Genomic DNA, 26,067 nt, shown 5'->3' on the forward strand with positions numbered 1-26,067 from the left:
GAAACCTTCGTATGAAAGGCTCTATAATTCACGAAATATATTATCCTCTGAGCATGCAGTTCCAGTTGAACAATGTTAAAGTTCCAACTTATGACTGAAAAAAATCGCCGAGAGGCTACTTATATCGAAAGGCGAAGAATTCAGGAAGAAGAACGGAAGAAGCGACTGTTTAACCCGAAATTGCGGCTAATAGGGGTGAGTAGGAGTAGTCTAACGACATTACCCCCAAACCTCTAAAATCCATAGATTGACACAGAAGCTCTGAAATCCCAAGTTGATCAGCGAAAAAGGCTAAATTTGGAAGAGAAACGTATAGACCGAATCTTCGAAGATCAGTCCAAGAAAGCTGATCAAATAGCTGTAGCATTAGACCAAAAGGAAAAAGAGGTCTGTGGTCAATCTCCAAAAAAAAATAATTTTTTTAACGTTAATGCTCCAGGAACGCAAAAAATTGCAAAAAGAAATCAACGACTTCAGGAAGAACTTCCAGAAGCCTGAAGACCGAAGAGAATTCGACCTAAATGATCCTCGCTACTTGAAAAAACAGCTGCCTTGCAGGGTGGATGATGAGGATCCCAGATTGGGCTTATCATCAGCCCAAAAGTAAGCGCTTTCTAAATATTCAAATAAATTAAAACATTAAAAAAGATAATTTGATTGTAGATTTGAAGGCGAAGACCTGGTGAGCGACCAAAGACAAAAACTGCAGAAGAAACAATTCAGGGCTTGGTTGGATCAGCAATTGTTGGAGAAAGAGCAGGCTGAAAATGAGAGGAAAATGGCGGAACTTGCTTACAAAGGTAGGTATAAACGACTTAATTTTCACATTGATTAAGTTCGGTGCAATAACAGCAGCAGTAATAGCTCAGGATCAAAGAGCATTAGAATTGGACAATTTGGAGAAAGTCTGCAGGAAGAAGTTAGATGAAGCAGCAACAAGATACAACTTAGCTTTGGTAAGGATAAATTTTCCAGAATTTATTATCGTGATTCTTCCGAATCTTAGGCAGAAGAAAAATACAAAATCAACTCTAAGAAAAAGCAGCAAACTGCTGAAGATAATTCTGCGGAAATCTATAATGCCCTGACAAGCGATCTTCTAACAGAAAACCCTGAAGTAAGCCAAAGTAATATGGGTCCAGGGAAGAAAATTGCTTCCCTTTATAAAGGGATGAGTGATGACGAGAAGTTGCAAATTAGACAAGAGCAGTTGCTTCAAATACAGGAAACCATGGTACTTTTCTTTTCAAGTTATTCAAACAAATTAAAAGTTTTTTTCTTAGAAAAAGAAGGAGTATGAGAAAAGGATGAACAAGGAGTTTGAGGACTATCTGCACGGTATTCACAAGAGCATACACTTAATGGATTTGGAGAATCAGCAAAAAGAAAGGTGAGCTAAAAAAGAAAAAATTTGGTTAGAATTCTTATTGGATTTTAGAGAGGAGAGGCGAAAAATTGCAGAAGAAAATATGAGATTGGCAGAAGAGCAAAGATCTCGCAACAATTTCCTGAACAGGGTCGTATATGCCAATAGGGCTACTGAGGAATACTTTGAACAATTTAACAAAACTACCAGATAAAAAAATATTTATATAAATTACTTGAAACATGAGTTTTATTTAAGTTTAAAAGTAACTTTCTTCAGAGCAGCAATGGGGGTCCCAATATACACAGTGTAAATTAATATTTTAAAACTTGAGAATTGTTTCTTGACAATGGTGAATGACTAAAATCACGATCAAAATATTGAACTTTTAAAGTAACGCCACCTATTGGACAATAGCTAAACTGCTAAAATGCAGGTGCAAATCTGGTTTTACGCAGAGGGTGCATGCTGGCCTCATCTGTTGAAATGCGTGTGTCATTTGCATTAAATATTCTACTTTTTGCCTGATTAAAAATAAATTAAAACCTAATGGTATACCATTCGGCTTAAGTACCACAATATACTTTAGGATAATAAATTATTACATGAAATATTATATAACACCACTAGTGAAATAATCCCATATTAACAATGGTACTTAATGCGGTTAAATTTTATTGTGGAAGATATCTTAAAACTTTGCTAATTCCAAGATAGACAGACAGACTCTCCCTCTGAAGGCCATAATAGGGGCTCAAATCTCATTTTAATTTCAATCTTATCATTACCACAATAATTAATTAACAACAGGTATAATTAAGTATTACTTCTTATCTAATCTAAAATGACTCGTTGTGTCCTCATCCGATTTAGTTTGTTGTAGCTCTATATGTTTGCTATATGGTGCTTTTTGTAAATAGTGGCGGATTTACGTGCCCTTCTAGTGAAACCCAGAGTCACCAAAATGGCTCAGCCTAAAGTCGACATTGATGCAATTATCAAGAAACTTACTGGACCTGAAGGTAGGTCCTGGTTCAGATTAGAAGCACGTGATTTATGTTTTTGTGTGAACTTTAATTTCTTGGCCATATAGTTAAAATAAAGTAAATGCCTTTTTGACTCTTAAAATAGTGGCACTAAAAGTCGGTTTATAGCACTTCATTGCAGCAAGAAAATCGAACGCTAATCAAAGAGATTCTTTTTAAATCAGCTACAGAATAGCACAGTGCCATATTTTAAATTAAACCAATATAACAATCCGCAAGGATAATTCAGATATCTTATCACATATTAAGTTTGCTTGAAGTGTAACTTATAAATTGTCATTAATTGGGATTTTATTGGACTCTATTGATATAATGCAAATGGAATTTAAAATGCCTGGATAAGTAGCTTTCTAAGGGTCACTTTTAAGAAAATTTTCGAAATAGATTATGTGAGAAAATCACCATCTACTAGAACGCCCCTCTAACCAACTCTTCTTAAAGTTTTTTTACAAGTTTTTAAGACCTCAAACTGGACTTTCTCGGTTAAAAACCTCTATATTTTAGTACGAGATGCAAAGAAAACCAAAATGATTAATTTACCAGAAGGAGATATTAAAGTTTTATGCCAAAAGGCGCATCATATATTCATGAGTCAACCCATGCTTTTAGAGCTGGAAGCGCCCATTAAAGTCGGCGGTAAGTGCTCTTACTCCCTTCAAGCTAATCGCCCAAATATATTCATATCTGCAGGAGATATTCATGGTCAATACAACGACTTGCTCAAACTTTTTCAATTTGGTGGGTTCCCTCCAGACTCAAACTATTTATTTCTTGGAGACTACGTCGATAGAGGAAAACAGTCTCTAGAAACCATGTGTCTCCTGTTAGCTTATAAGATCAAATATCCCGAAAATTTCTTCTTGTTAAGAGGAAACCACGAAGCAGCTCAGGTCTGTAAATTGTATGGATTTTTTGACGAATGTAAACGAAGATACAACACAAAACTATTCAAAACCTTTACGGATGTTTTTAACGTCCTACCAGTAGCAGCTATCGTTGATGATAAGATCTTTTGCTGCCATGGTGGTCTAAGTCCCGACCTTTTGCACATAGGGCAAATCAGAACTATTCCTAGGCCTATTGATGTTCCTGCTCAAGGCAAGTATTCCTGCCACATTGTTAAAGCGTCCTTAAATGACCACATTTACTTTAGGCTTACTTTGTGATCTTTTGTGGTCAGATCCGAGCAAAGAATTCGGCTGGACAGACAATGATAGAGGAGTGTCATTTTCCTTCGGTCCAGATGTGGTCAATAAATTCTTGCAAAAGCACGATTTTGACTTAATTTGTAGAGGTCACCAGGTTACTAATGCATCTTAGATTAATAACATTTTTGTTTGGTTTTGTATGGTAATTTTAGGTGGTAGAGGATGGTTACGAATTTTTTGCACAAAGAAAACTGATAACCATATTTTCGGCTCCTAATTACTGTGGCACCTTCGACAATGCTGGAGCTTTAATGTCCATCAACGAAGAGCTTTTGTGCTCATTTCAGGTGCAGTATTTGAATCTCAGCTTAGAAAAAATGCGAAATTTTTGATTTGCAGATTCTGACACCAAGGAAAAGGAAATGAGGACTACTGAAAATGTGACGAAAGTGCGCTACTGCCCCTCTGATAACCATTAGAATAGCAAGTAGATATATTAAAACTCATGATACCTCAATAGTATTTACACTATTTTAAATGGGTTTTAAGAATAAAGATTTCAAAATTTCGAAGTCTGAAGCTAAATATTCCTGATCCTCTTATTCCTGTGGTCTTGCGCGATTTCAACGCAGTTTTCCCTATAACCTATTCTCCGCATGCAATGAGCATTTGCTTTTGCTTTCCTCGCAGTGGAAAATATGTATATCTAAAGCGCATGGAAATAAAATTGCAAAAATTGGCAGTAATAATTTTGCCGTAAGTGATTGTAGGTTGTCTAGGGTTGATTTAATTGCACGGGGAAGATTGTATAAGGTAGGAGGAAATCGATAAATTGCAGGAATATAATATGGAGCTGGCATAGGCTACATAGTCAGAAAATTTGTAATTACTCACGGGCCATAAAGACACTGATCAATATATGCCCTGCTAAAAAAATCTACTTCAAAAGGGCGTAGCTACCATGAAAAGCTTTTACTTATTCCTGTGTCATTATCCATATTGATCTTACTTCACTTTGTTACCACACAAGCTAGAACTAATTTTTTCAACTATTATGCAGCTGCCTACCAGAATGTTCAGGCGTAAAAGTTATTTTTAAGTCTCAGATAGGTATCTTGATAATATGATGAATTTAACTTATGGTGGATTTCATGTTACTGTGGTTTGTTTATGATTTTTCCTACATGACAAAAAATCGACTTTAAAATGGCTCCTTATTTATTCTTGTATTATCATCTATTTCTATCTTACCTTTCTTTGTTACCAAATTACAATATAATTTTTCAATTATTTATCATGAGCAAACTAAAATACACATAGGCAAAAGTAATATTGAAATCCCAGATAGATTTCTTGATAATTTGGTGAATTTTAACTACAGTAGCTTTCACGCTATTGTGGTTTGTTATATTTAATGCATTTGCTTAGTTAGAAACCACCAATCATCGATTAACTAACTATTAATTGGGTGACTGTGCTATTCATATAGTACAATGTATTAAATTGATTCTAAACTGTTTTATGTTAAAGATAACCTTCAAAATGCATACATTATACTTAAGTATTAGCAAAGAGCAGCTACCTATAATATACAGGAAGGAGTATAATGTTAAATTCTGCGGACTAGAAAAGCTTCATCCTTTCGATACGAGGAAATGGGGGAACATATTCAAGGTAATGCTTGCCTTCTCACATTTCGATTCCTTGATAATCTTTAATGCAGATATTAGCAGAAAGCGGAATTTTATCAAAAAACACTGTCGTGGTACCCAACGAAGCAACAAACGAGCATCTTTCGATGGTTCACAAGAAAAAATACCTTAAAAGCCTAAAGGTGCGCTTTGCCTTTATCACAAAAACTTTTGGATCATCACTCTTGATGTTTGTTTATAGTGCAGCTTCAAAGTTGCCCAGATTGCGGAAATAGCTCCTTTAATCCTAGTACCAAATTGTCTAATCCAAAAGGCATATTTAAGACCCATGAGGTAAAAACCAATTACATCTGCTTTTCTATAATCAACGTGTTTGTTCTTCTAATAGATTTCAGACTGGAGGTTCAATTCTGGCAGGCAAATTAGCATTGGAGCGAGGCTGGGCCATTAACATAGGGGGAGGATTTCACCACTGCTCCTCATCCAAAGGTGGCGGATTTTGCGTCTATGCGGACATAACTCTGCTTATTCATTTTCTATTTTACCACTTCCCAAAGCAGGTTCTTTTATAATCATAATTCAAGAACTAAAAGAAGTAAATTTGTTTTCCAGGTGCAGAAAGTTATGATAGTAGATTTAGATGCCCATCAAGGTAATGGCTATCAAAACGACTTCAAAGACAACGATACTGTCTATATTATGGATGTTTATAATAAATGGATTTACCCTAAGGATGTTAAGGCTAAAGAGGCTATCAGCAAAAATGTCCCTTTAGATTATTACACTGATGACGAGTTGTACTTAAGAACAGTAAAAAGGCACTTAAAACCTAAAAAAATCAATGAGTGTATTTTAATAGTTTATTTCAGAAATTTCCTTGAGGCTTTGTGCGAATTTACCCCTCACATTATAGTGTATAACGCTGGAACTGATGTACTTGCCGGGGATAAACTAGGAGGACTGTCAATATCTGAACAAGTACACTAAAGCTTTAATTAAATTAATATTTGAATACATGGGAGTTTTTTGTTTAGGGAATAATATCAAGAGATGAATTTGTCTTCCAACAAGCTCTTTCGAGGAGAATTCCAATTGTGATGCTCACCAGTGGTGGATATCAAAAGAAGACTGCTAGAGTTATAGCTAACTCGATATTGAATTTGTACGAACTAGGACTGATCAATAATTCACAAGAATATTACTTTTAGATGATATAATTTGTGAGTTGAGTACTAATAACCCATAAAATAAGTTTTATACCTGTATACTTGGTGTCCCTGAAATGACTGTGCAACTCTTGACCAAAAATAAGGTGTTCTAGACAAACTTACCTATATCCAATGTTGCTTCATTTTGCTGTTGCAGAGGTTAAAGTTCTTAATTTTGAAACTGAGTTCCTACATAAATTGGCGTCTTTTGAAATGTCCGGGATTTCTTTTTAATACGTGGAAATATTAAAAATATCGCGTGATTCGTAAATACAAGTTTAAATTTTTGTTGAGCCCCGTACGAATAATCTTAATTTTTTCTCTACCACAAACTGACTTTATTTTGATACTTTTTCGTCTCTTATAAAATTTTCGCCATGCATACAATTTCTCTAGAAAAAAATTATTTACGATACCTTGCAAGTCATCATGGTTCTGATAGCAATGCTAAAAAAATTGTGTTTTTCCGCTTCTTACACAACAAGAAAATAAATATTCCGTTCATCTAGCACACCAGTAACATTTATACCGGTTATTGTTGATCTGAGATGAATTTGTTGTAAATTAAATATTTTTTTTATCTTTTAAAATGAAACATTATTTTATCGCTGAGAAAATTAGCATACTTCCAGAATATGGATTCTATGAGGCAAATGGACATATGAGTGTCAGGATCTATCTAAACAAATATCCAAATCGCAGAATTCCAAACTCTTAACTCTCGCGAGTATTGAAAGACAACTTATAGAAAGGGGTAGTTTTAATTCAACTAATGTTAATCGAAGACGCCAACGCCAAAAAACGTGAAAATTAAGAAACAAAAAATATTGTGTCATCCCAGTTGCTTAATAAAATGTCTATGGAAGTAAAAGGTACCAAAGGAACCCCTTACTAATCAAGTTCCTAGTAATTCCCAATATAAAAATAAATGGTAAGAAAGCCTTCAGGAGGCTCATCGAAAGATAAAATTATGTTTATATATTTATTGCAAATATTGAAATAGCTACTTGCATAAATCAGAAATGTGCCATTAATAAAAATAACAAATTCTGGACACTTTGGTGAAAGAAACTTATCCTTACCGAATTGCCACATGATGTTTATACCTATTGCTTATTAGATCAAAAACATTATGCAAATCTCAAGAGCCTAATAAATGATAAACATAAGATGTTTGAAAAAGAAGGTGTCTCATTAAAATAACAAAAACTATAATAAATCGGGTACTTTATTTACCTTATTTGCGAACAAACCTATTAAATAACAAATCGAATATACAATATATATATATTGTATATTCGATATTGGATATATATATATATATATATATATATATATATATCCAAAATTGGTGAAAGTCGGTAAGTCTTTAGCAATTATTTTGAGAAAATGATATTAATTAGAAAACTTGTAGCGGCAATGCGAAGCAATATTGCATATAATTAATAAATGCTTTATTTTTAATTCAGAAATTCTTGATCAAGAATCGTAGTCATTTTAAGGACATCCTGTATATTAGAATAGACATATTGAACGTATCAGTATCCAATAAAGGCATATATAACAATTCATAAAGCCTCTACTGTTGTTATTTCTTGATTATATCTCTAGGGAATTGGTAATAAGTAAAGATTATTCAAGGCTTATTAATATGTATACTGGGGATATACCATATCAACAACTAAAAGCCCAGACAAACATACAAAAATATCTTTATTGGCTCCTCATTTTTTACAATAATGAACACTTGGTGTGTTAAAATAATCTTTAACTTCATACAAATTACGAAATGATATAAAATATGTCACCGGGAGCTAATAGTCAAGCTCTGCAATGATTGCAAATACTGATGAAAGTCCTGCTTTTGCAGCAATTGCTTGTATTTGTTTCTTGGTTTGTTTTTGCAGAAAATGCATTGGAAAGCTCGTTTTATCCAACTCCGCTCAAACACCAGAATCTAAAATTTGAATTTTCTCACTATTTGGAAGTAATCAAAAGCCAAAAAAGAAAATACCTCTATAAAATCGGCGATGATGAAATGAATTGCTGGGAGTGCCAGGAGTGTTAACTTAAAGCGAATTTTATCAACTTCGTTGGGTTTTACGTAAATTAGCTCCATAATTTCTGCAAATTTCTTACAAGGATTGAGCATCATCCATGTGATGAAGGCAGTCAAAATTAATACGTTCAATACAAACCAGAAGTTTTTGAACACAACTTGCCTAGAACACACAGTTCTCTATGTATCATCACATTATTCCAAAATTTTAAACTCATACCTGTAAGGCTTTCCTTTGGATAAATGCCAGGCCAAAATCACGTACTGATGACAAGAAACTGTGAACAAAATTGTATTTTCCCATGATTCAATAACCTCTTCATGAGTATCACGCTTGATAGGTTCAAACCATTTTTGCTTATGCAAATAATACAAAGCTCCCAATTGAAAAGCTGCACACGTTATGATTTGAAGTATCAAGGGGAATAAGTTTTTTGGGGACACCAGGGAAGACATTGGTCGCTTTGAGTGCAACGTCTTGGAAGGCCCTGCATTACATAAAATGAAAAATTTTAAGTTTTATGGGTAAACTAAACCTACCTTGACGACCCATTGTTACTGCCAAACTGGTGGTGATAATTAAATCGATAAAAAGGAACTGGTAGTTACCTAAAATGGAATGGCACTAAAAAAAGATAAATTTGTGAAACATGCAAGTTATGAAACCCTGTTTTACTCTTACTGTGTATAAAATAAGAATTGTAGTGAATTGAATTAAGCTGTAAAGGGCCATGTACTTGAATATGGAAAAACTAGTCACTAATGCGCATCTGCCTTCTAAAATTAGCCAAATTAGACAGGATATATTAGGAATTCCCGAGGTAAATGGAGCTGCAACACTCGCCTCTGCAGGTGAAAGAGAAACTCCCACATGAGCAGCTTTGAGAGCCTAAAATATAGCCCCAACGATGTATAAAAGTCGATCTATATGGATAAACTTACTCCACAATCATTTGCTCCATCTCCCACCATAGAAACCACATAATCCAAGTCCTGAAAAGACGTCACAAGTCGGGTTTTTTGGTCTGGTTGAAAGCGAGCAAAGACTGTGGTTCGGACCAACAAATCGGCAATCAAATACTCGTAATGAGTCTTTAATTTCGACCACGTTTTTCCATCAATGGCAAAATGGCAGTTCTATGGAATGTTCTTGAGATACTTTCTATACCAATAATTATGAAAACTATAAACTAACCAAGTTATTATAAATATCGACTATGGCAACATCGGGCTGCACTCCACTTCCCGCTTTCTCGATTACAATACTGGGAATTTCGTTGATATTTTCCTGTTCAGTCACGCTTAAAATATAAATATCGGCAGTGGAATCTACCATTCCGCAGTCTCTAGCTACGGAAATTGCTGTCATAATGTTGTCTCCTATAAAACAAGATCTGAAGAATGAAAAAACGCTTAAAAAACAATTTTATTCCACCTGTAACCATTACAGTTCTAATAAGAGCTTTATGCAAGTCTCTAATCACGGGAACTGTCTCGGATTTCAGCGGATTTTGCAGAATTAGAAACCCTAGGAAGTTTAATTCGCATTCGATCTGTAGGTTAAATAAATTATTTTATAATAGTATTTTCAATTATTAATCAATGTGTTTACCTTATCCCTCTTGGCTTTTTGTGCATCTTTCCATTTAAACCTAACCGGTAATTCTTTATAAGCCAAAGCTATGACTCTATAGCCCTGCGTTGTATAATGCCCAAGTCTGCTTTGGAAATCCATGGGGAGGGATTGAGGAAGACATAGATTATAGAGCTTTTCTGGAGCTCCTGAAATATATTCCCAATAAATCCTGCAATTAAAGATTTTCTCTATATACCTTTAGTGAAACAAAACATATTGGGGTTCTCTAAATCTTTGCAAATGACTGACATGCATTGGACTGTAGAAGAAAATGAGAATTCTCGTATCAATCCAATTTGGGAGGAATCCTGAAGGATTAAAAAACATCATTCCAGCTCAAAATGAGAAAACATTCATTTACTTGGTCATCATAAATGTCTACATCCTCATGTTCTATTTTAAAGCGAACCTGCTTTTTCGGGGGTTTCACCACTGTGGGAGCCAACATGTCGAATCTAGTGTTTTCGTTCATGCCAGGCTCCTCTAATTCCTGCAAAATTTCGCTTTTAAATGCGGGAATTTCATATGGAGAATGAAATTTACCCATTTTGTGAACTCAAACATATTCAAATCCAATGGATCCCCATTTAATTTGCCTCCAATTCTGGTAAGGGAATGACAACAAGCCATACCCTGCACAAATCTGCTTTTCATTTCCAGATGACAAATGCTAGTTACGGGATCAAAAAATGAGGCGTTTTCACATTGAACTACGGAGCTCATGGTCAAACCGTCATGGGTTAGAGTGCCAGTCTATAATGGAAGAGATTTAGTTGTTTTAGAAAATATAAACAGACTTTGGCGGCTCTAAGCAACGCTATACTTTTTGGAAAATATGAACCGTTACTGTTCAAAAGTAACTAATTATGTCACCTTATCGAAACAAGCTAGTTTAATTTTCCCGCAAACATTAATGCGAGGAGGACTAATGCAGTAAATCTTCAACTTTTTGAGCCGATTGTGGCTATAAACTGTCCCAATGGTCATTGCGGCTGGCAAAGCTGGAGGAACTACAATTGTCACAATATCTAAAGAACGGATAAAAATATCTTCCATAGAGGCCTAAAAATAAACACATGTATTATTATCAAACAACACGATGAAAAAAAGTACATTCAGATGATCTTTACTAATGTGTTTATGGTCTACATTATGACCTGCGTTGATAAGGTCTTAAAATAGGGATTAAACTAGATTATACTTACATGGCGTCTAATGTAAAGATAGATACAGTAGGCCATCCCCGAAAAAGCCAAAACAAAAAGCACAAAAACAAACTTAAATGCGTCTTTATGGAACTGCAAGCTCACTGGTGTGGGAAATAGGATACTTTTTACTAAGTTTCCTTTTGTGGTATCGAAACCAGTGCGAACTACTCTGGCTAAAACATTTTTCCCTCCATAATACCTAATAAGTCAAGAAACATTCACCAAATATCCTTTGATTGGAAAAAAAGAAAAATACCTGGTTTGCAAAATACTGGTTCCAGAGAAAAGTGTATGCCGCTTATAGGCATCTGCAGAATATATTTCAGAGCTTGGAAGTAGGGCAGTTTTAGTCTCAGGAACACTCTCTCCAGTTAAAACACTCTCGTTTACTATACTTTGCCCCGTGAGCAAAACTGCATCACACGGCATAATATAATCAGCAGCAGGCATTACAATTAAATCCCCAGGTACTAACTCCTCAGGATCTATTTTGAGGCATTCGTCAGATCCTCCAATACGCCTTAACACCGTCACTTCATGGCACTTTGATGACTCTACCGTGTCATGAAGGTTTTGGCTTTGCTAATAATAGAAATATCTTCACAACTGCTTAAAAAAATATTCTAAGGGTACCTTGCGGGTTTGAATCAACGAAGTAATACTGGAGAATAGTGTTAGGACGACCACGCATCCTGCGTACAATAAATAATCATCTAAGCACCATAAGATTACTGAGAAAACTTGGAAGACATAAAAAGGGTTGAAAACTTCTTCGATGAATAGTTTCCAATACGACTTTATTTCTACTTCGATTTTGTTGGGGCCATAAAGATTAAACCTGTAAAAATACTGGTACTTTCTCATGTTAAATAAAGGAAAATATATTACATTTCTGTGTGATCTGCCTCAGTCAATCCATCTAAATTATCAACGAAATTATCGCAAGTTTTATGGCTCCACAACAGCTGGAATAATGTTCCAAAGGCACCTCTATCAGGAATCCATACATAACGAGTGTGTTGATGGAAAAAATACTTGATATCACCTCGAATTTCCACATGGGGCAAATTCACATATATTTTACATACTTTCTGAATGGTGAAGCTTTTATCTCTATCTCTAACTAAAATATCATAATTATCTCTTGGTCAAAAATAATTTTTAATTAATAATATACATACCAAGGAAAAATTCTGCTTCTGTAATATCACATCTAGTACATTTCAAATAGCACCTGATTTGTGGATAGCTATTAAAGATAAAGTATGGCACTGTTACTAATAATATGCTAAAGAGGTGATAGAAAAAGGATTTTAAATGAGATTCTTTATAGCCGTAAATTCTACACAGAAGTTCCTCATCTTTTTCATTATAGATATCTTGGTAGGTTGTTGCATTTGTGAGTGAGGAGTATCCAGATCCTGAAAAAGTTAATTCAGCAGGTAAAAACTTTTTGGCTGTGCCCTTTAAGGGCTATAATTCTATAAAAAGGTCTGTAGGGCAAACAACTATAGAAATTTGTTATAATATTTTAATGTCTTTTATATGAATCTAAGAGAATACCCACACGTTCTGGGCCATCCTGTATATAGACTTTTTTTCATTTCAGGTGACTAATATCTCTGAGTCATGATACCATGGTAAGTTGGGTAATTTACACAGGTGACTAATACCATAGTAATTTGGTTGCCTTCTCAATGTTATGGTACCTTTATTCTTTGTATGATTAAACCACAATTTGGACTGATAATATTGCAATTTAGACTTAGATACTGATAATAATGAAACAGAACTTGTAAATAATTGGCTTTTCTCTTAAAAAATAATGGAACTTTTAACTTGATTTATTAGCTTCAAAGAAGATCTTAAGGTCCATGTTAGTGGCCTCGTTAAGTTGACCAGGGAAACAAAGCTATTGTTAACTTGACAATGAAGCAATGGAAACCATCTCCAAGTAAAGTGGTTAACAATTTGGCCTTTAATAGTCAAAAATTCAAGTCCAGTTATCTTTATCAGGACAATAATTTCTAGTGAACTGATTGATGAAGGACAAGTGAGGTGTCAATGCATTCTTTGCATTCTTTGCCTCCATGGAAATTAAGGCATTAAGGGGTAAATGTTTGAAGTGCTGACAAGGTCTCACTGAGTTTTAAACAGAAGCCTTATAGTTATGGTAACCATTTAAGTAGCTATGTAATACTTGGTAGTACTAATACTGGGCAATAGCGGAATAATTACAGTACTTACTTGGGAGTGTAACAAAGCTCATACTATCACAGTCTTAACGAGACACAATAGGCGACTAAACGGCTGGTAAATAGGTTATTAAACTGGGAAAAACACTTTTTTTTGCATGAAGTGAAACACTGATAAAATCTGGGCTGATATATTTCTAAAGTGATTTCACTTATCTAATCACTAGTTTTCTGATGAGAATTCACTGTATAATGACTTCCACAAGTAAAATTGCCAATTGCAGACCCAGCAAAATTTTTGCTTATCAACGTTCCATTAAGAAAATGTGCAGAACAATGCATTGTCTGCTATTATTTTCAATTTCCAATTAGAGTTTTATCTCTGTTTAAGTGAATTCTGCCCTACTTCAACCTCTGTTTTTCTTCAAAGATAATTAAAAATTAATTATTAATTAACAATAACGTAAATGAAAAATTGAAAACAAAACAAACTTGAAGAACGTGCTGTGTTGCCTAAAAAGCCTGTTGCCAATTTTACGAGTTCTATAGGTGAACGCGATGGTTTTCTCTCCTCTTTTAAACCAATAAGGTAACAATAGATAGCAATACATGCCCTGCCTACGATTACCTATAGTATTGTTGTCAACTTGTCAATTACTTTGACACATTTGACGGATAAATTATTTATAAACGTCGAAAAAAAGGTAGTTTTTCTTTGGAATTTCCAATTTTAAAGATTTTTATATTTTATAGTTTAGAGACAATTGTGAGTACTAAAAATATCAAACAAGCCCGGCAAAATTCCCGGTTATCATTGCAAAACGATTTTGAAACGCAGGCCCTTTAGGAGAGCATCCAAAGACAAGTAGAGGAATCTAACCCCACTTCTTCACACATACAAAAGTGTCTCAACAAGCCAAACTTAATTTAGGGTTTTCCAATCTTATCGCGTAAGCTTCCCCCGCAATGAACCTGAACCAACAGCTCCTATAAAAAATCTACCTACATGAGCTGTAATTATGGACACCAAACCAAGCGTAGATATGGTGATTCTAGCTGTTTCGACACTGTATAAGAACCCAGACAAAAAGGAAAAAGACAAAGCGTCTGAATGGCTTTTGCAATTGCAAAGCTCGGTAAGAGAATTATTATTAAAAAGGCATTAATTTTATTTGCTGTTGAGTAGTGTTCAGGTTAATAAACTGCAGGTTTAACGTAGAGACTGGGTTTGTTATTAAGGCACAAGAGCTAATTAAGCAAAAGCACCAATGGAGTTTGGTATTTAATAACAGTTGTCAAAGGATAGACCCCTAAATGTAAAAATGATTAGGATGTGACAGACAGTGTATTTACTTAAATGTTAACCAACAAACTATGTTCTTGAGAGGCATATAAAGTGCAGCCATATAAAATGTATTTAAATGTTTCTGATGTGAAAAGGTTTAAAAATTTTAAAATAACTTAAATTGCATATTTGGTAAAATTTGACTGCATCATGCATGTATTCCAGCCCTAACAACTAAATAATAGAAGAACTATATTTTTAAATTAATATATCACAAAGTATGTTAATATACACATCTGTAACTTTTCTAGGTTCAGTTTGAGGTCTTCAGTTATCTTTAATTCTTTTACAAAATCCTTTAAGTAAAACTGTACTGAAAGTGTGTTCGTTTTAGGTCCATGCATGGTCAATTTCTGACGAAATTCTACATAAAAAGCCTGATTTAGAGTCATGTTATTTTGCGGCCCAAACCATGAGGACAAAAATTCAAAAATCTTTCCATGAGTTGCCCCTTGAGGTCCATGCACCACTCCGGGATTCTCTTCTGGAATATATTAGTCAAATAAATGAAGGTCTCTTTCTATTATTAAATTTAAAACTTCTCTGACTTTCTGGTGTTTTAGGCACTAGCACTATAATTACAACCCAACTATGTATTGCCCTATCAGATTTAATACTGCAAATGCAATCTTGGTCCAGAGCTCCTTTGGATTTGATAAATCGCTTTTCAAATCGTTCATATTTGTGGCCATTAGTGGAAGTTTTAACAGTTCTACCTGAGGAATTGGAAAGCAAAGCTGTTAGGTAAATTTCCTTATGAAAAAAAAGAGAAACAAAATCATATGATTTAACTTAGATTGGGGGAAAATAGACGGTTGGAAGTTTTGGACGACTTAAAACAGTGCTCCCCTATGGTGCTTGAGTTCCTGACACATTGTTGCTCCACTCATGCTAACAACTTAAATGAAAACACTCATATTGTAGCACGGACATTAAGGTGTTTCACCTCGTGGGTGTCAGTAGGAGCCATTTCTCTGCTGGATCTCTCAGATTCTGATAATGTAGTTATAAATTTAGCTTTTCAAATTTTGGATTTTAAGCCTCATGAAGGCAAACAAGTAGGTATTTTCCTTTATAAGTTTTTGTGGCTTAATCACAAACTTCCAGAGCACTGGAGCTTTATGTGATGCGGCCACTGAGTGCATTTGCACTCTTCTGCAATGCCTGGAAGACAATAACAATCAGCAAGAATTAGAACATTACCTTTTCAGTAATATCATGAAGCTTGAAGAGTCTTATCATATCTCTGTAGCCAATGAAGATCAAAGTAGATCTATAGACTATTGTAGATTATTCACGGAATTAGCAGAATCGTTTTTGGAGAAAATCGTCTCTAACAGTTCTCCGAACCAGACACATTACGCTATTAAAGTGTTAGATATGGCTTTAATGTGTGTGGGGCATCATGATTATGAAGTTGCCGAAATTACCTTCCATTTGTGGTACGTTCTGAGTGAGGAATTGTACCAAAAGAACAGCAAAGAATTGACTGAAATGTTTAAGCCTTATATCGAAAGGCTAATCACGGCCCTTTGTAGGCATTGTCAAATGGAGCCTGATTGTGAAGGTTTGCAATATAAAAGTTGAGTTCTTTTAGTTTTAATTGTGGATGTTTAGGGCTTTTATTTGAAGGGGACGAGTTTAAAGATTTTAGATCGAAAGTCTCAGGATTAATCAAAGATGTAGTGTTCATAGTCGGCAGCAGTAGCTGCTTCAAGCAAATGTTCATAAATCTGCAGATCGAAGGAGTGACGTGGGACCAGAGCGAAGCCGCCTTGTTTGTCATGCAGGCAGTAGCCAAAAATGTTATCCCGTAATTTAATAACATTTTTCAATGTAACATTCTTTAACTAATGTTTTTAGTACTGAAGGAGAGGTAGTTCCCAAAGTAACAGAGGCTATCTTGAACATTCCTTCTTCCACTCACATAGCTGTAAGATACACTTCAGTGTTATTATTAGGAGAGCTGAGTGAATGGATCGAGAAGCATCCACAAGTACTTGATCCAGTGCTCAATTTCCTCGTTCAAGGACTATCAGTAGAGGGATTAGGTGAGAATTTTTTTGTAGCTTTGGGTGTTTTAACAACGGGATTTTTGTAATTAAGCCGGAGCAGCTGCTACTGCCCTGCAAAACATATGTGTCACATGCAACAAGTGGATGTCCAGGCATGTGTCGGTGATGATGCAGCTGTTGCGTCAAGTGGATACTTTGCCCGTTAGCAGTAATGCAGTTATTGGGTTATTAAAAGGTAAGTACTACAGGGAATTATAATTTTACCGAATCGTGATGCATGATACGTCACTGACATTAAGGATTCAAATCTTGAAGGTTCATATACATTATATTTATTGTCATTTGTGTTATATTGCTACTTCTCCCCCAAGGGGTAGCTACAATTTTTTCAGGAATCCCCCACTCAGACATCACCCCCCTCCTTCGTGAATTGTGCGAAATGCAATTGACCCCCTTAGCAAAACTGATAGAGTACAACATTCAGCCCGTTAAAGGATCCCCCAACGATCCAGTATTGTGGCTTGACCGATTGAGTGCTGTTCTCAGGAACGTTTCTATACATACCGTGGCTGCTGGTAAGCTTCCATAATAATAAATCAGCAAGGAAACTTAGGAACATTGTCTAACAGGTGAGGTTCATCCATGCAAAGCAGTGGTTCTGCATATTTGGCCTATAATTGCTGCAACATTCGACCGGTACCAAGGTGATGTGAGGATAATGGAGCGCTGTTGTCGGAGCGTGAGATACATGCTTCGGAGTGCCAGTCAAGAGGTAGAGAAATCGCTAAAATTGAGCATTTTTAAAGAGTTTTAATTAAACATCAGGTTCCGGAGATTTTAAGCAGTTTGGTAGTACCCATGGTGAGAATTTATAAAGAGCACAAGCATTCCTGTTTGCTCTATGTAGGGAGTATTTTGGTAGATGAATACGCGACTGATCCGCAATGTGTTGAGGGCTTATTGGAAATGCTTCAGGTGATTTCCATAATTATTATCTTTTAACGATTATTAAATGAATCGTTGCAGGAATTTTTGGAGCCCACATTTCAAATGCTGCAGGAGGAAAATGGTCTTCGAAACTACCCTGATACAGTGGACGATTTCTTTCGGTAATTTTTGTACTTGCTATCTTCAACAATTGAAGTTTTTATGGATTATATTTTTTTGAAGCTTGTGTGCCAGATTCATACAACGTTCCCCAGTTCGTTTTCTCAAGTTCTCAGCCCTCGTCGCGATCTTTCAATGCGCCCTACTGGGAGCTTGTCTTGATCACAAAGAAGCCAACATGTCAGTGATGAAGTTTTTTCATGATTTAATTAATCAGGGCATGAGCGGACAGGGTAGCCCAGATTTCGCGGAAAGAAATCGCCTCGTGAAAGAGCTTTTAGAACAATATGGGCAAATGCTCGTTACAGGGCTGCTCCAGGCCTGTGTGTTTCACTTACATTCTTATATGCTCTCTGAGGTACTGCATACTTATTTTTGTTGACAAAAGTTTTAGTTTTTTGGTTCTTAGGTAGCAGATGTTTTCTTACAATTGCTGGATTTTAGCAGGGAAACTACTAGTAAATGGATAGCCGATGGACTCGATTCTTTACCTAAGCGACATGGGGTAGGTTTGGTTATTGCTACTCCGGCACAGTTAAATGAAGTTCTTTTGGCGCTTATAAGGTGGGATTTTTAAGCCTAATCAGATTTTTTAGTAATAGTTTGCGTTTTAGGTCCCATACAGCAAAATCTATAACTTACGCTCTGAAAGAATTAATACAGTTGTACCGATAATTTTCGGTATTTTAGAGTCGGATATTACAATTCTTACCGTAAGTTTTATATGAATTTATTTAAATTCGTCGGTTCATTTTTCATTGTACTGTGCATATTTTATTTTTAGAACTGAGAGATTGTATATTTGTGATGAAGAATAAAAGTTTATGACGAGAAGTTTTGTAGTGTTATTAGTGGCACCCAACGACCTTTCGGGCTCATAATAAGAAATTTAATGTCCCATTTTCTCTGCCATCTAATGCTGAATTTCAAACAAGTGAAAATTATGTACATATAATGATGGTGATGAGTGCCTAGCAATTAAATGGAAGAAGAGGATGGCAAGAAATGGTTAAACTGAAAATCTTTGCAATTTTTTATATGAAAATTTACACAAAAATATATTAAATATACTGATGTTAAAATATAATACATAAATAAGTAGGTATATAAGATAGATTTTTTAGTACTAATTACATTGGCATTGATGCTAATAAAACAAGCATGTATAAATCTCGCTTTATTTAATACAAAAATAAATGCCATTGCAAAAAACACAACCTCTGTTTTACTAAAAACCAGCCCAGAGTACTCAACAGGCCTATACTTGGTACTGGCATACTGAAGTAGAAACCTCGTTTATTGATTAGTACCTATAGAGGTCCAATAGGCTTATCCCCAACCAAGTACAGCAGTGTGGCACAATAAAAAGGAATTAATTATGCATACCCTCATCTTATTTAATTCTTTTTCCATCTATACCTATACTCATGCCATCCTCTAGCTATAATTGGACAGGATGATAATTGATACACGCGACTGTGTGGTGCTTTTTATGGCACATTCTTGATGATAGGTGTCCCATTTCATTTATTGTCAAGTGCATCTTTTACGGTTTAACAATTGGTATTCCAAAATTTGAAAAACAAAGTTATAGTTTGTTATATCCTGGAGCGATACTATATAATCTACTATCGCTACATTTAATGGCAACATCATTATCAAGGTTCCTCTCTCAATGGAGTTTGTTCTTCCATATATGTATTATCTATCTTACTTGGCATTAATACACAATTACCTGTAAGAAATTTTGAAATATAGAACATAATTAATAATAAAATAGGGACTTAACAACCGTTTATGTCTTAATATTGATACAAAACTCAACGAACGTCCCCCAAAACCCAAATAAAACACATCATAACCTTACTTCTAAAGTTTATTTGAAGTAATCTAGAGTTTATTGACTTCGTCTCTAATTTATGAATGGTAAATTCCTTTAGTGTGTAAATTATGTAATTACGTTCATTCGGAAAAACATAAAGAACAAACTAGCATCGAAAGTAGGCGGATCCTGAGCTCTCTGAGTAGTAGGAATAGTTCTGTCTTTGTTTGTTGCATGGTAGCGGGATAGTTTGAAAGTTTTAACCCCTTCGAGGGAATTGGGAAATGTTAAATTCGTATTTCTTCTTTGTTACGGCAATTATCTTTCAGATAAAGTTATCTGATGGAATGGAATTTAAAAAACGTTAACATTTTGCTAACACTTGAAAATTGATTAATATTGGTACTTAAGGGTCAATATAACATTACTCTGATAACTTTACCTAGAAGATAATTTAAATGGGATTTATCGCATTCTTGGGAAAAATACCAGTAGTTTATAATTTTCGCGAGAAGGATTTAATATAATCGTGACTTGGCTTTAAAAGTAATCCCTCGAATCGCGCTTGATTCTGGCGACTTAAATAGATTTTCAATTAAAACATTCCATACAGAAGATTAACAGAAAAGTTCCTGCGATTTTGGCTCAGGAATGTTTACCATTTTCCAATTACATTTAAAATATTTCTGCTTTTTCAAGATCTAATCCTACTGACCTTTAGGTATCTGCACAACTAAGGGCGAAATTACTAATGTACTGTTAAAATTAACAACGACCTACAGTTTTAATGGAGACAATAAAGTTCGCAGTTGAAGTTGATTGCACATTAATAATTTAGCCCTGATATAAATTGGAATGTCGTTAAGTAATTAACATAGTTAATTACAGACATTGATCATTAGAAATTTACCTGTCTGCTTATGTGATACTTCTGCAAATCTCTGCCAATCCGCATTTCTTGAGATCAAGATCATCTTTTTCCGATAAGTCATGCTTTATGATTTTAATTCATTATCTTCCTATCAGTCTGCTAGACAATGTTTAAACTCGTGCATGTACTTAATTATATTTATTAAGTACTTCACTAAGAGGCATGAGGAATTAGTATCTCAATAGCCTTAAAACAAGTAGGTTGAATAATATTGGTGTCATCCTTATTTCGTAATAAGTGATATGGAGGGTATAATTGAGGAACATATAATTTCAGGCAAGTGTTCTTGTCAATCGGTCTCTGGATTTGAATTTCGACGATTTTTGAAAATTCTCGTTCTGCCTTCATCTTGAATAATTCTCAGATATAATCAACCGTGAGGATAAAAAAAACGAGGAAAAGCTCGCTAAAGTATCAGTGCCTGTAGAGAAAAACCTCCTATGCCATTTGCTTTTTTTTCTCATGGGAGTGTGCCATTTTCTGCCCATTACCTTCTTCTCAGCTGCCAATAATGTAAGTAATTTCAAGTAAGAATATTAAAATACAATTTTTGATATGTACTTCAAGTTTACACATGTAATCTCTGTAGATAGGAAAGTACTTGAGTGAGCCGTAAAACTCCCGTTCAGTCAAGATGAAACGTGATCGTGTTATCGAGAAATATTCCACAAATTCTAGTACGTATATGATTTTCAATTAACTTCCTGTAGTTTTGGCTTCACAAATTCCAAAACACCACAAGCGACAGCTCTGATGAGGTCCAAAACAGAACTGTCCTGCAAAGGTACTTCGCGCCTGCTACCTTGATGACTTACGCAGTTTCTTCTTTAACATTCGGAATTTTTAACCTCACAGTAGGGAACAGATACAAGATAATGAACAGACTTATCTTCACTTTGTGTGTGGAGAGTGTTGTCTTCATCCTCCTAACCATTGGAGTCAAAGTGAACACTAATAATTGTAAGTAGGATTGCTCCTTTACAGCTCTAGTAAAGTAATAATTCTATTACATATTTCAGTTCAAATAACATACTTCTTTTTGGTACTAATGGGCTATGCAACGCTTCAAGGTGAGCTCCTACCTGCTCATCTTTAATTTGATTTTTTTTAAATGGAGATTTTCAGGAGCTAACGCAGTCAACTTAGTGGCTTCAATGAATCTCTTCCCCAGATTTCCTCATAAGTACATGAACACCTGTTTAGTAGGACAGGGAACTGCGGGAGTATTAGGGGACATACTGAACATTATGGCTGTAGGAATGTTCAATGGAGACATCACCAATGCCACGTTATTTTATTTTATCGTGGGGTGTGGGGTAGTTCTATTAACCCTTGTTTTAACCACCATAGTGTCTAAATCCTCCTTCTTTATGTGAGTTGCGTACTATAGGAGAGGAGAGAATATTGTCCGTTTAGATTATGCGTTTCCTCAGTGCCTCAAGATTTTGATAAAACGTTGGTTCCAAGTGTGAAAGATCTGAAGCATCTGTTTTTCAAACTGAAGTATGCAGCCATAATGTTGACATACTTTGTGTTGGGGATCACCTTAACGCATCCCTCCATTACGGCTCTGGTTGTGTCCGAACAGCATGAGGAGAATACTTCTTGGGCCAGTAAGTTTCTCCTATATCTGGAAAATTCCAGTCAAACTTCTACTAAGTTGGGTCTCCGTGGCTCCTTCTGCTGAACTTGTCAATTATTCGACCCTATAGAGCAAACATTATAGTAATTTCGCTTTCTTAGGAAGCTATTTCAGTCCTGTGATGTCATTCTTGCTCTCTGATCTCGGGCTGTTGCTTGGACGAGTAGCAGTCTCTCATCTCCCCATAGTAAGTCAATCTAAAAGAGCCTTGGCGCAGCATTTATTATTGTTTTGCAGGAACTATCAAAAATTGAAAGACTTCTCTCCGCACTTTCAACCATAAGAACTCTAATCCTCATACCTCTTGTCTGGATGTGCAATGCGCAGCCCAGAAGCCACTTGCCAATCCTGTTCCCACGGGACTACCAATATGGAATAGTTCTCTTTATATTCATGTTTACCAATGGAGGTCTGGTGAATGGATCACTGCTTCTCATACCTGAGTAAGCGTATACACTCACTTTCACATGAAATGCACCACCCAGTAATAATAATAATTAAGTCTTGTAATTTTGACAAAATAATGCTTCATAATAGAGTATCAAATGATCTGACTTTCAGTTAAAAGATACAACATTTGATAATGAAAAAATTAATAATAAGTGACATCGCCTCGTACGGCAATGCAAGCACGTACTCTTCGCGGTATGCTTTGCAGCAAATGATCAATATCTTCCTGGGGTATTTCATTTCATGCTACCTCAAGATGATGATGTAGGTCATCCACATTGTTTGGAGGCCTCGGTAAATTTCGAAGACGGCGACTTATCATATCCCAAAGATGTTCGATGGGCGATAGGTCCGGTGACCGTGCAGGCCAAGGCAGTATTTCCAATTGTGCTTCTTCCAGGTATCGTCGAGTAATGTTCGCACTATGTGGTCTTGCATTATCCTGTTGGAAAATGCCATTTGGTAAAGTTTGCATGAAAGGTACTAATACTGGCCTCAGAACATTGTCAATGTAGCGACGTGCGTTTAGGGTGCCTGGAACGAACACAAGAGAAGATCTTCGGCCAACACATATCGCACCCCAGACCATAACACTAGGTGTTAAAGCTGTGTGGCGTCTTTCAGAAAATTGCAAATTTCTTCTTTCACCTCGGTATCGTCTGACTCTTCTACGATCATTATTGATTCATAAACAAAATCGCGACTCGTCACTGAAGACGATATTGTTCCACTCATGATTCCAATCAATTCGTTCTTGACACCAGGCCAATCTGGAAGCTTGGTGTTGGACGGTTAGTGGCAGTCGTAGATTTGGGCGGTATGAATGCAGGCCAAAAGACGAAATTCTTCTGTAAACTGTTGCCATCGACACCCGACGATTTAGAGCTCCCATCCAATCTACTGCAACAGACATTGTTATTTGAAATCGATCACCAATGGCCATCCGTCTAAGAAGTCGATCTTCACGTGCGTTGCTGCTACGGGGAGGACGTCCAGCTGGACGATGTCGCTGAACCTTTTCTTCAGACCACGAAGACCATATTCTCGCAATCGTGGTGTGGTTCCGATTCATTCTTCGGGCAATCTCACTAAAAGAAAGTCCACCCTCCTTCATGCCGATAATTCGCCCTCTATCAAAATCCGAAACGTGGGAAAAATTTCGACGCTGTCTCACTGGGGGCATTTTGCGATGTCTTGTTCACAGTTCAACAACAAAATAAACTGAGATTTTGATGTAAATATTATTTTATTTATTTACAATTGAATAAAAAATCTAATAGGTCGATGACAAAAAAACCACCAGCATTCTTTCTTTTTTACTGAAACTCTGATCACTTGATACTCTATTATGAAGCATTATTTTGCCAAAATTACAAGACTTAATTATTATTATTACTGGGTGGTGCATTTCATGTGAAAGTGAGTGTATTTAAATCGCGTTTTTGGGGCGTGCCTCAACTGTGGTTTTCAGGAAAGTTGACAAACGAGAAGCTGATATGGCCTATACAATGTATGGGTTCGCGCTAAGTCTCGTTCATACCATCACGTCTCCTTTGGGCTTGTTCATCGTAAATGTGTTGTGATATTTTAGATTATTTATTAATTTAGAGTTGTTATATTGTCTAACGTAAAGTATTTTTCCCATGAAAGAGTGCTTGTTGTTTTAATTCACCTTCTTGAAACCGTTTGAGGTAACAGGAAGTAGGAGTGTGTTGGATGGGGATGTGGACGGAGGAGGTATCATGGATTCGCAGAATACAAAGCTTTATCGAAAATACTTGTCAAAATAAGTATTATTTTGAACATAATTCCAGAAAAATTATAAGTAGATACTACAACTATAGTACAACTATATGTATTAAACTATATAATATTGAGCAAATCGCCAACGATTCCTGTAGAACCTTCTCCTGCCAGACAAGTGTGCATGTAAACATGAAGAAATCTTGGATAGGGATTTGTTGTGGTTAAAATGTTCACCGTATTTACAGCTAAAATCCAAAAAGGTCTTAAAAATTTGTCGTGAATTTTGCAGTTTTTTTGCACCTGTAAGAATACAAAAAGCCACCACGATGAACTAAAAATACCCCACCTGAACTAGAAAAAATTATTATTTTTTAATATAAACTTAATAGAATCCTCATTATTGTCAGTGTTCATTTTTATGCTGATGGTGCAAAAACTATTAACTCTAAAACAAGATTGACGTAAATTCTGGTCATAGTTCTGACCTTATAAGCCACTGTGATGTTGAATATCCCGAAAATCAAAGTCATGATGATACTGTAAATCGGAGTAGCTGAGACGAAACTTGATTGCAGTGAAGTTCAGTATTTGGACGCGCTGGAGATTTTGTTTCATAAATTTGTCCAGAAACAACTAAAATTCATTTAATTAGTTTGATTCACTATTTCCTTCATTGAGGTAGTACGTACATTATTCCTGCACTGAAGAATGGGACCGGTATGAGATGACAAACTCCCAACAGGAAGAAAAAGCAGTGCCAAAGAATTGAGGTGTACTTAGGGATGTTACGTTTAGGAGGGGGTGGTTAGCCATTCTTCACATCCTGATAGTCGATTACGCCTAGAAAATCATACATCTCAAATTATTATTTGCCTCCTATTAATAGTAACTGTTAATACATATCACCCATAAATGCTCGCACAAAGTCGCATTTCATTGTGGTTTATCATGATAGATACAGAAGGTATTTGTCGAGAGCGTAATTATCAAAACAATAGTTAATTTAGATTTTCTGCTACTATATTAGTAAACATTGTTAAGAGGAGCGCAGGGTGTCTATATGAAGCCATCTCACTGTTGGTTTAATAAAATTGAATGCATTTAATTGAGACTATTGGGGAAAATTTATTTATTGCTCACTCCCCCTCATATTGTACGTTATTATAAATGAATCGCATTTTTAACTGAAATAAAGATTCTACAGAGTGTATCTCAAGTAAGGGCTTTCCTGTTAACACGACATGGGCAAAATCTTTAGGCAACATTTTTCCGAAATTTCAAAAGCAACGAACTATCCTCATATGAGTTTTAATACATTTCTGTGTAAAATCTAAATCCATCTCTGCATAAAATAGCAAATGCAACGTAAAGGGAAATGAAAATCCCACAAAAGATTATTAGTTATTGTAAAAACGCAAAGAACATTGAATTTTTACTGTTTTTATGCAGTTTACTGCGTATGTTTGTGCAGATTAAAAAATCAGTGTTTTA

At 35.5% G+C, this 26,067-nt stretch overlaps 6 protein-coding genes across 6 annotated transcripts; 5 read left to right on the top strand and 1 right to left on the bottom strand.

The window, feature by feature from the left end:
* The first annotated feature begins 30 nt into the window (after positions 1-30).
* Positions 31-1,607, top strand: LOC136416027 (RIB43A-like with coiled-coils protein 2). Its single transcript, XM_066400991.1, has 8 exons — positions 31-195; positions 247-387; positions 440-603; positions 664-800; positions 853-956; positions 1,007-1,234; positions 1,284-1,390; positions 1,439-1,607. Exons 1-8 carry the CDS (start codon positions 73-75, stop codon positions 1,578-1,580), a joined length of 1,146 nt encoding a protein of 381 aa, XP_066257088.1. The 5' UTR covers positions 31-72; the 3' UTR covers positions 1,581-1,607.
* A 615-nt stretch (positions 1,608-2,222) lies between these two features.
* On the top strand, positions 2,223-4,096 carry LOC136416030 (serine/threonine-protein phosphatase PP1-beta-like). The gene is made up of 6 exons (XM_066400993.1): positions 2,223-2,388; positions 2,917-3,048; positions 3,103-3,510; positions 3,566-3,714; positions 3,773-3,907; positions 3,960-4,096. Exons 1-6 carry the CDS (start codon positions 2,331-2,333, stop codon positions 3,984-3,986), a joined length of 909 nt encoding a protein of 302 aa, XP_066257090.1. The 5' UTR covers positions 2,223-2,330; the 3' UTR covers positions 3,987-4,096.
* Positions 4,097-4,467: 371 nt separating this feature from the next.
* HDAC11 (Histone deacetylase 11) lies at positions 4,468-7,663 on the top strand. Its single transcript, XM_066400992.1, has 6 exons — positions 4,468-5,234; positions 5,284-5,394; positions 5,454-5,545; positions 5,601-5,772; positions 5,825-6,190; positions 6,247-7,663. The coding sequence occupies exons 1-6, from the start codon at positions 5,082-5,084 to the stop codon at positions 6,418-6,420; spliced, it is 1,068 nt and encodes a 355-aa protein (XP_066257089.1). The 5' UTR covers positions 4,468-5,081; the 3' UTR covers positions 6,421-7,663.
* A 453-nt stretch (positions 7,664-8,116) lies between these two features.
* LOC136416081 (polyamine-transporting ATPase 13A3-like) lies at positions 8,117-14,043 on the bottom strand. Its single transcript, XM_066401077.1, has 19 exons — positions 13,571-14,043; positions 12,505-12,744; positions 12,212-12,446; positions 11,957-12,161; positions 11,580-11,905; positions 11,321-11,522; positions 10,989-11,177; positions 10,659-10,868; positions 10,477-10,605; positions 10,312-10,423; positions 10,092-10,261; positions 9,915-10,032; positions 9,675-9,859; positions 9,422-9,616; positions 9,162-9,368; positions 9,020-9,104; positions 8,700-8,967; positions 8,435-8,642; positions 8,117-8,377 (listed from the first exon to the last, which is right to left on the bottom strand). The coding sequence occupies exons 1-19, from the start codon at positions 13,590-13,592 to the stop codon at positions 8,225-8,227; spliced, it is 3,459 nt and encodes a 1,152-aa protein (XP_066257174.1). The 5' UTR covers positions 13,593-14,043; the 3' UTR covers positions 8,117-8,224.
* A 146-nt stretch (positions 14,044-14,189) lies between these two features.
* Positions 14,190-18,819, top strand: Tnpo-SR (transportin 3). Its single transcript, XM_066401037.1, has 16 exons — positions 14,190-14,284; positions 14,357-14,654; positions 15,198-15,375; positions 15,427-15,607; positions 15,660-15,921; positions 15,971-16,430; positions 16,481-16,676; positions 16,727-16,914; positions 16,970-17,113; positions 17,250-17,453; positions 17,508-17,650; positions 17,704-17,853; positions 17,905-17,987; positions 18,049-18,343; positions 18,395-18,549; positions 18,600-18,819. The coding sequence occupies exons 2-16, from the start codon at positions 14,538-14,540 to the stop codon at positions 18,658-18,660; spliced, it is 2,817 nt and encodes a 938-aa protein (XP_066257134.1). The 5' UTR covers positions 14,190-14,284; positions 14,357-14,537; the 3' UTR covers positions 18,661-18,819.
* Positions 18,820-20,924: 2,105 nt separating this feature from the next.
* On the top strand, positions 20,925-24,421 carry LOC136416058 (equilibrative nucleoside transporter 3-like). Its single transcript, XM_066401042.1, has 9 exons — positions 20,925-21,014; positions 21,103-21,251; positions 21,449-21,698; positions 21,758-21,808; positions 21,864-22,110; positions 22,155-22,351; positions 22,482-22,567; positions 22,618-22,823; positions 24,302-24,421. Exons 1-9 carry the CDS (start codon positions 20,981-20,983, stop codon positions 24,411-24,413), a joined length of 1,332 nt encoding a protein of 443 aa, XP_066257139.1. The 5' UTR covers positions 20,925-20,980; the 3' UTR covers positions 24,414-24,421.
* The last annotated feature ends 1,646 nt before the right edge of the window (positions 24,422-26,067 follow it).

Source organism: Euwallacea similis, chromosome 22 (assembly GCF_039881205.1).
Source record: "Euwallacea similis isolate ESF13 chromosome 22, ESF131.1, whole genome shotgun sequence".
NCBI classification, from domain to species: domain Eukaryota; kingdom Metazoa; phylum Arthropoda; class Insecta; order Coleoptera; family Curculionidae; genus Euwallacea; species Euwallacea similis.

Bases quoted from the DNA above. Each gene is read 5' to 3' on its own strand.
- LOC136416027 (XM_066400991.1), top strand. From the start codon at position 73: ATGTTAAAGTTCCAACTTATGACTGAAAAAAATCGCCGAGAGGCTACT. The intron at 388-439 runs GTCTGTGGTCAA...TTAATGCTCCAG, and splicing joins TAGACCAAAAGGAAAAAGAG to GAACGCAAAAAATTGCAAAA. The intron at 1,391-1,438 runs GTGAGCTAAAAA...ATTGGATTTTAG, and splicing joins GAGAATCAGCAAAAAGAAAG to AGAGGAGAGGCGAAAAATTG.
- LOC136416030 (XM_066400993.1), top strand. From the start codon at position 2,331: ATGGCTCAGCCTAAAGTCGACATTGATGCAATTATCAAGAAACTTACT. The intron at 3,049-3,102 runs GTAAGTGCTCTT...TCATATCTGCAG, and splicing joins AGCGCCCATTAAAGTCGGCG to GAGATATTCATGGTCAATAC. The intron at 3,511-3,565 runs GCAAGTATTCCT...CATTTACTTTAG, and splicing joins TATTGATGTTCCTGCTCAAG to GCTTACTTTGTGATCTTTTG.
- HDAC11 (XM_066400992.1), top strand. From the start codon at position 5,082: ATGTTAAAGATAACCTTCAAAATGCATACATTATACTTAAGTATTAGC. The intron at 5,235-5,283 runs GTAATGCTTGCC...TCTTTAATGCAG, and splicing joins AATGGGGGAACATATTCAAG to ATATTAGCAGAAAGCGGAAT. The intron at 5,395-5,453 runs GTGCGCTTTGCC...GTTTGTTTATAG, and splicing joins AATACCTTAAAAGCCTAAAG to TGCAGCTTCAAAGTTGCCCA.
- LOC136416081 (XM_066401077.1), bottom strand. From the start codon at position 13,592: ATGAGCTTTGTTACACTCCCAA. The intron at 10,869-10,988 runs GTGACATAATTA...CTTCCATTATAG, and splicing joins AACTAGCTTGTTTCGATAAG to ACTGGCACTCTAACCCATGA. The intron at 10,262-10,311 runs GTATATAGAGAA...AATATATTTCAG, and splicing joins TATGTTTTGTTTCACTAAAG to GAGCTCCAGAAAAGCTCTAT.
- Tnpo-SR (XM_066401037.1), top strand. From the start codon at position 14,538: ATGGACACCAAACCAAGCGTAGATATGGTGATTCTAGCTGTTTCGACA. The intron at 17,114-17,249 runs GTAAGTACTACA...TTCTCCCCCAAG, and splicing joins AGTTATTGGGTTATTAAAAG to GGGTAGCTACAATTTTTTCA. The intron at 17,454-17,507 runs GTAAGCTTCCAT...ATTGTCTAACAG, and splicing joins TATACATACCGTGGCTGCTG to GTGAGGTTCATCCATGCAAA.
- LOC136416058 (XM_066401042.1), top strand. From the start codon at position 20,981: ATGGAGGGTATAATTGAGGAACATATAATTTCAG. The intron at 21,699-21,757 runs GTAAGTAGGATT...TACATATTTCAG, and splicing joins CAAAGTGAACACTAATAATT to TTCAAATAACATACTTCTTT. The intron at 22,111-22,154 runs GTGAGTTGCGTA...TTGTCCGTTTAG, and splicing joins TCTAAATCCTCCTTCTTTAT to ATTATGCGTTTCCTCAGTGC.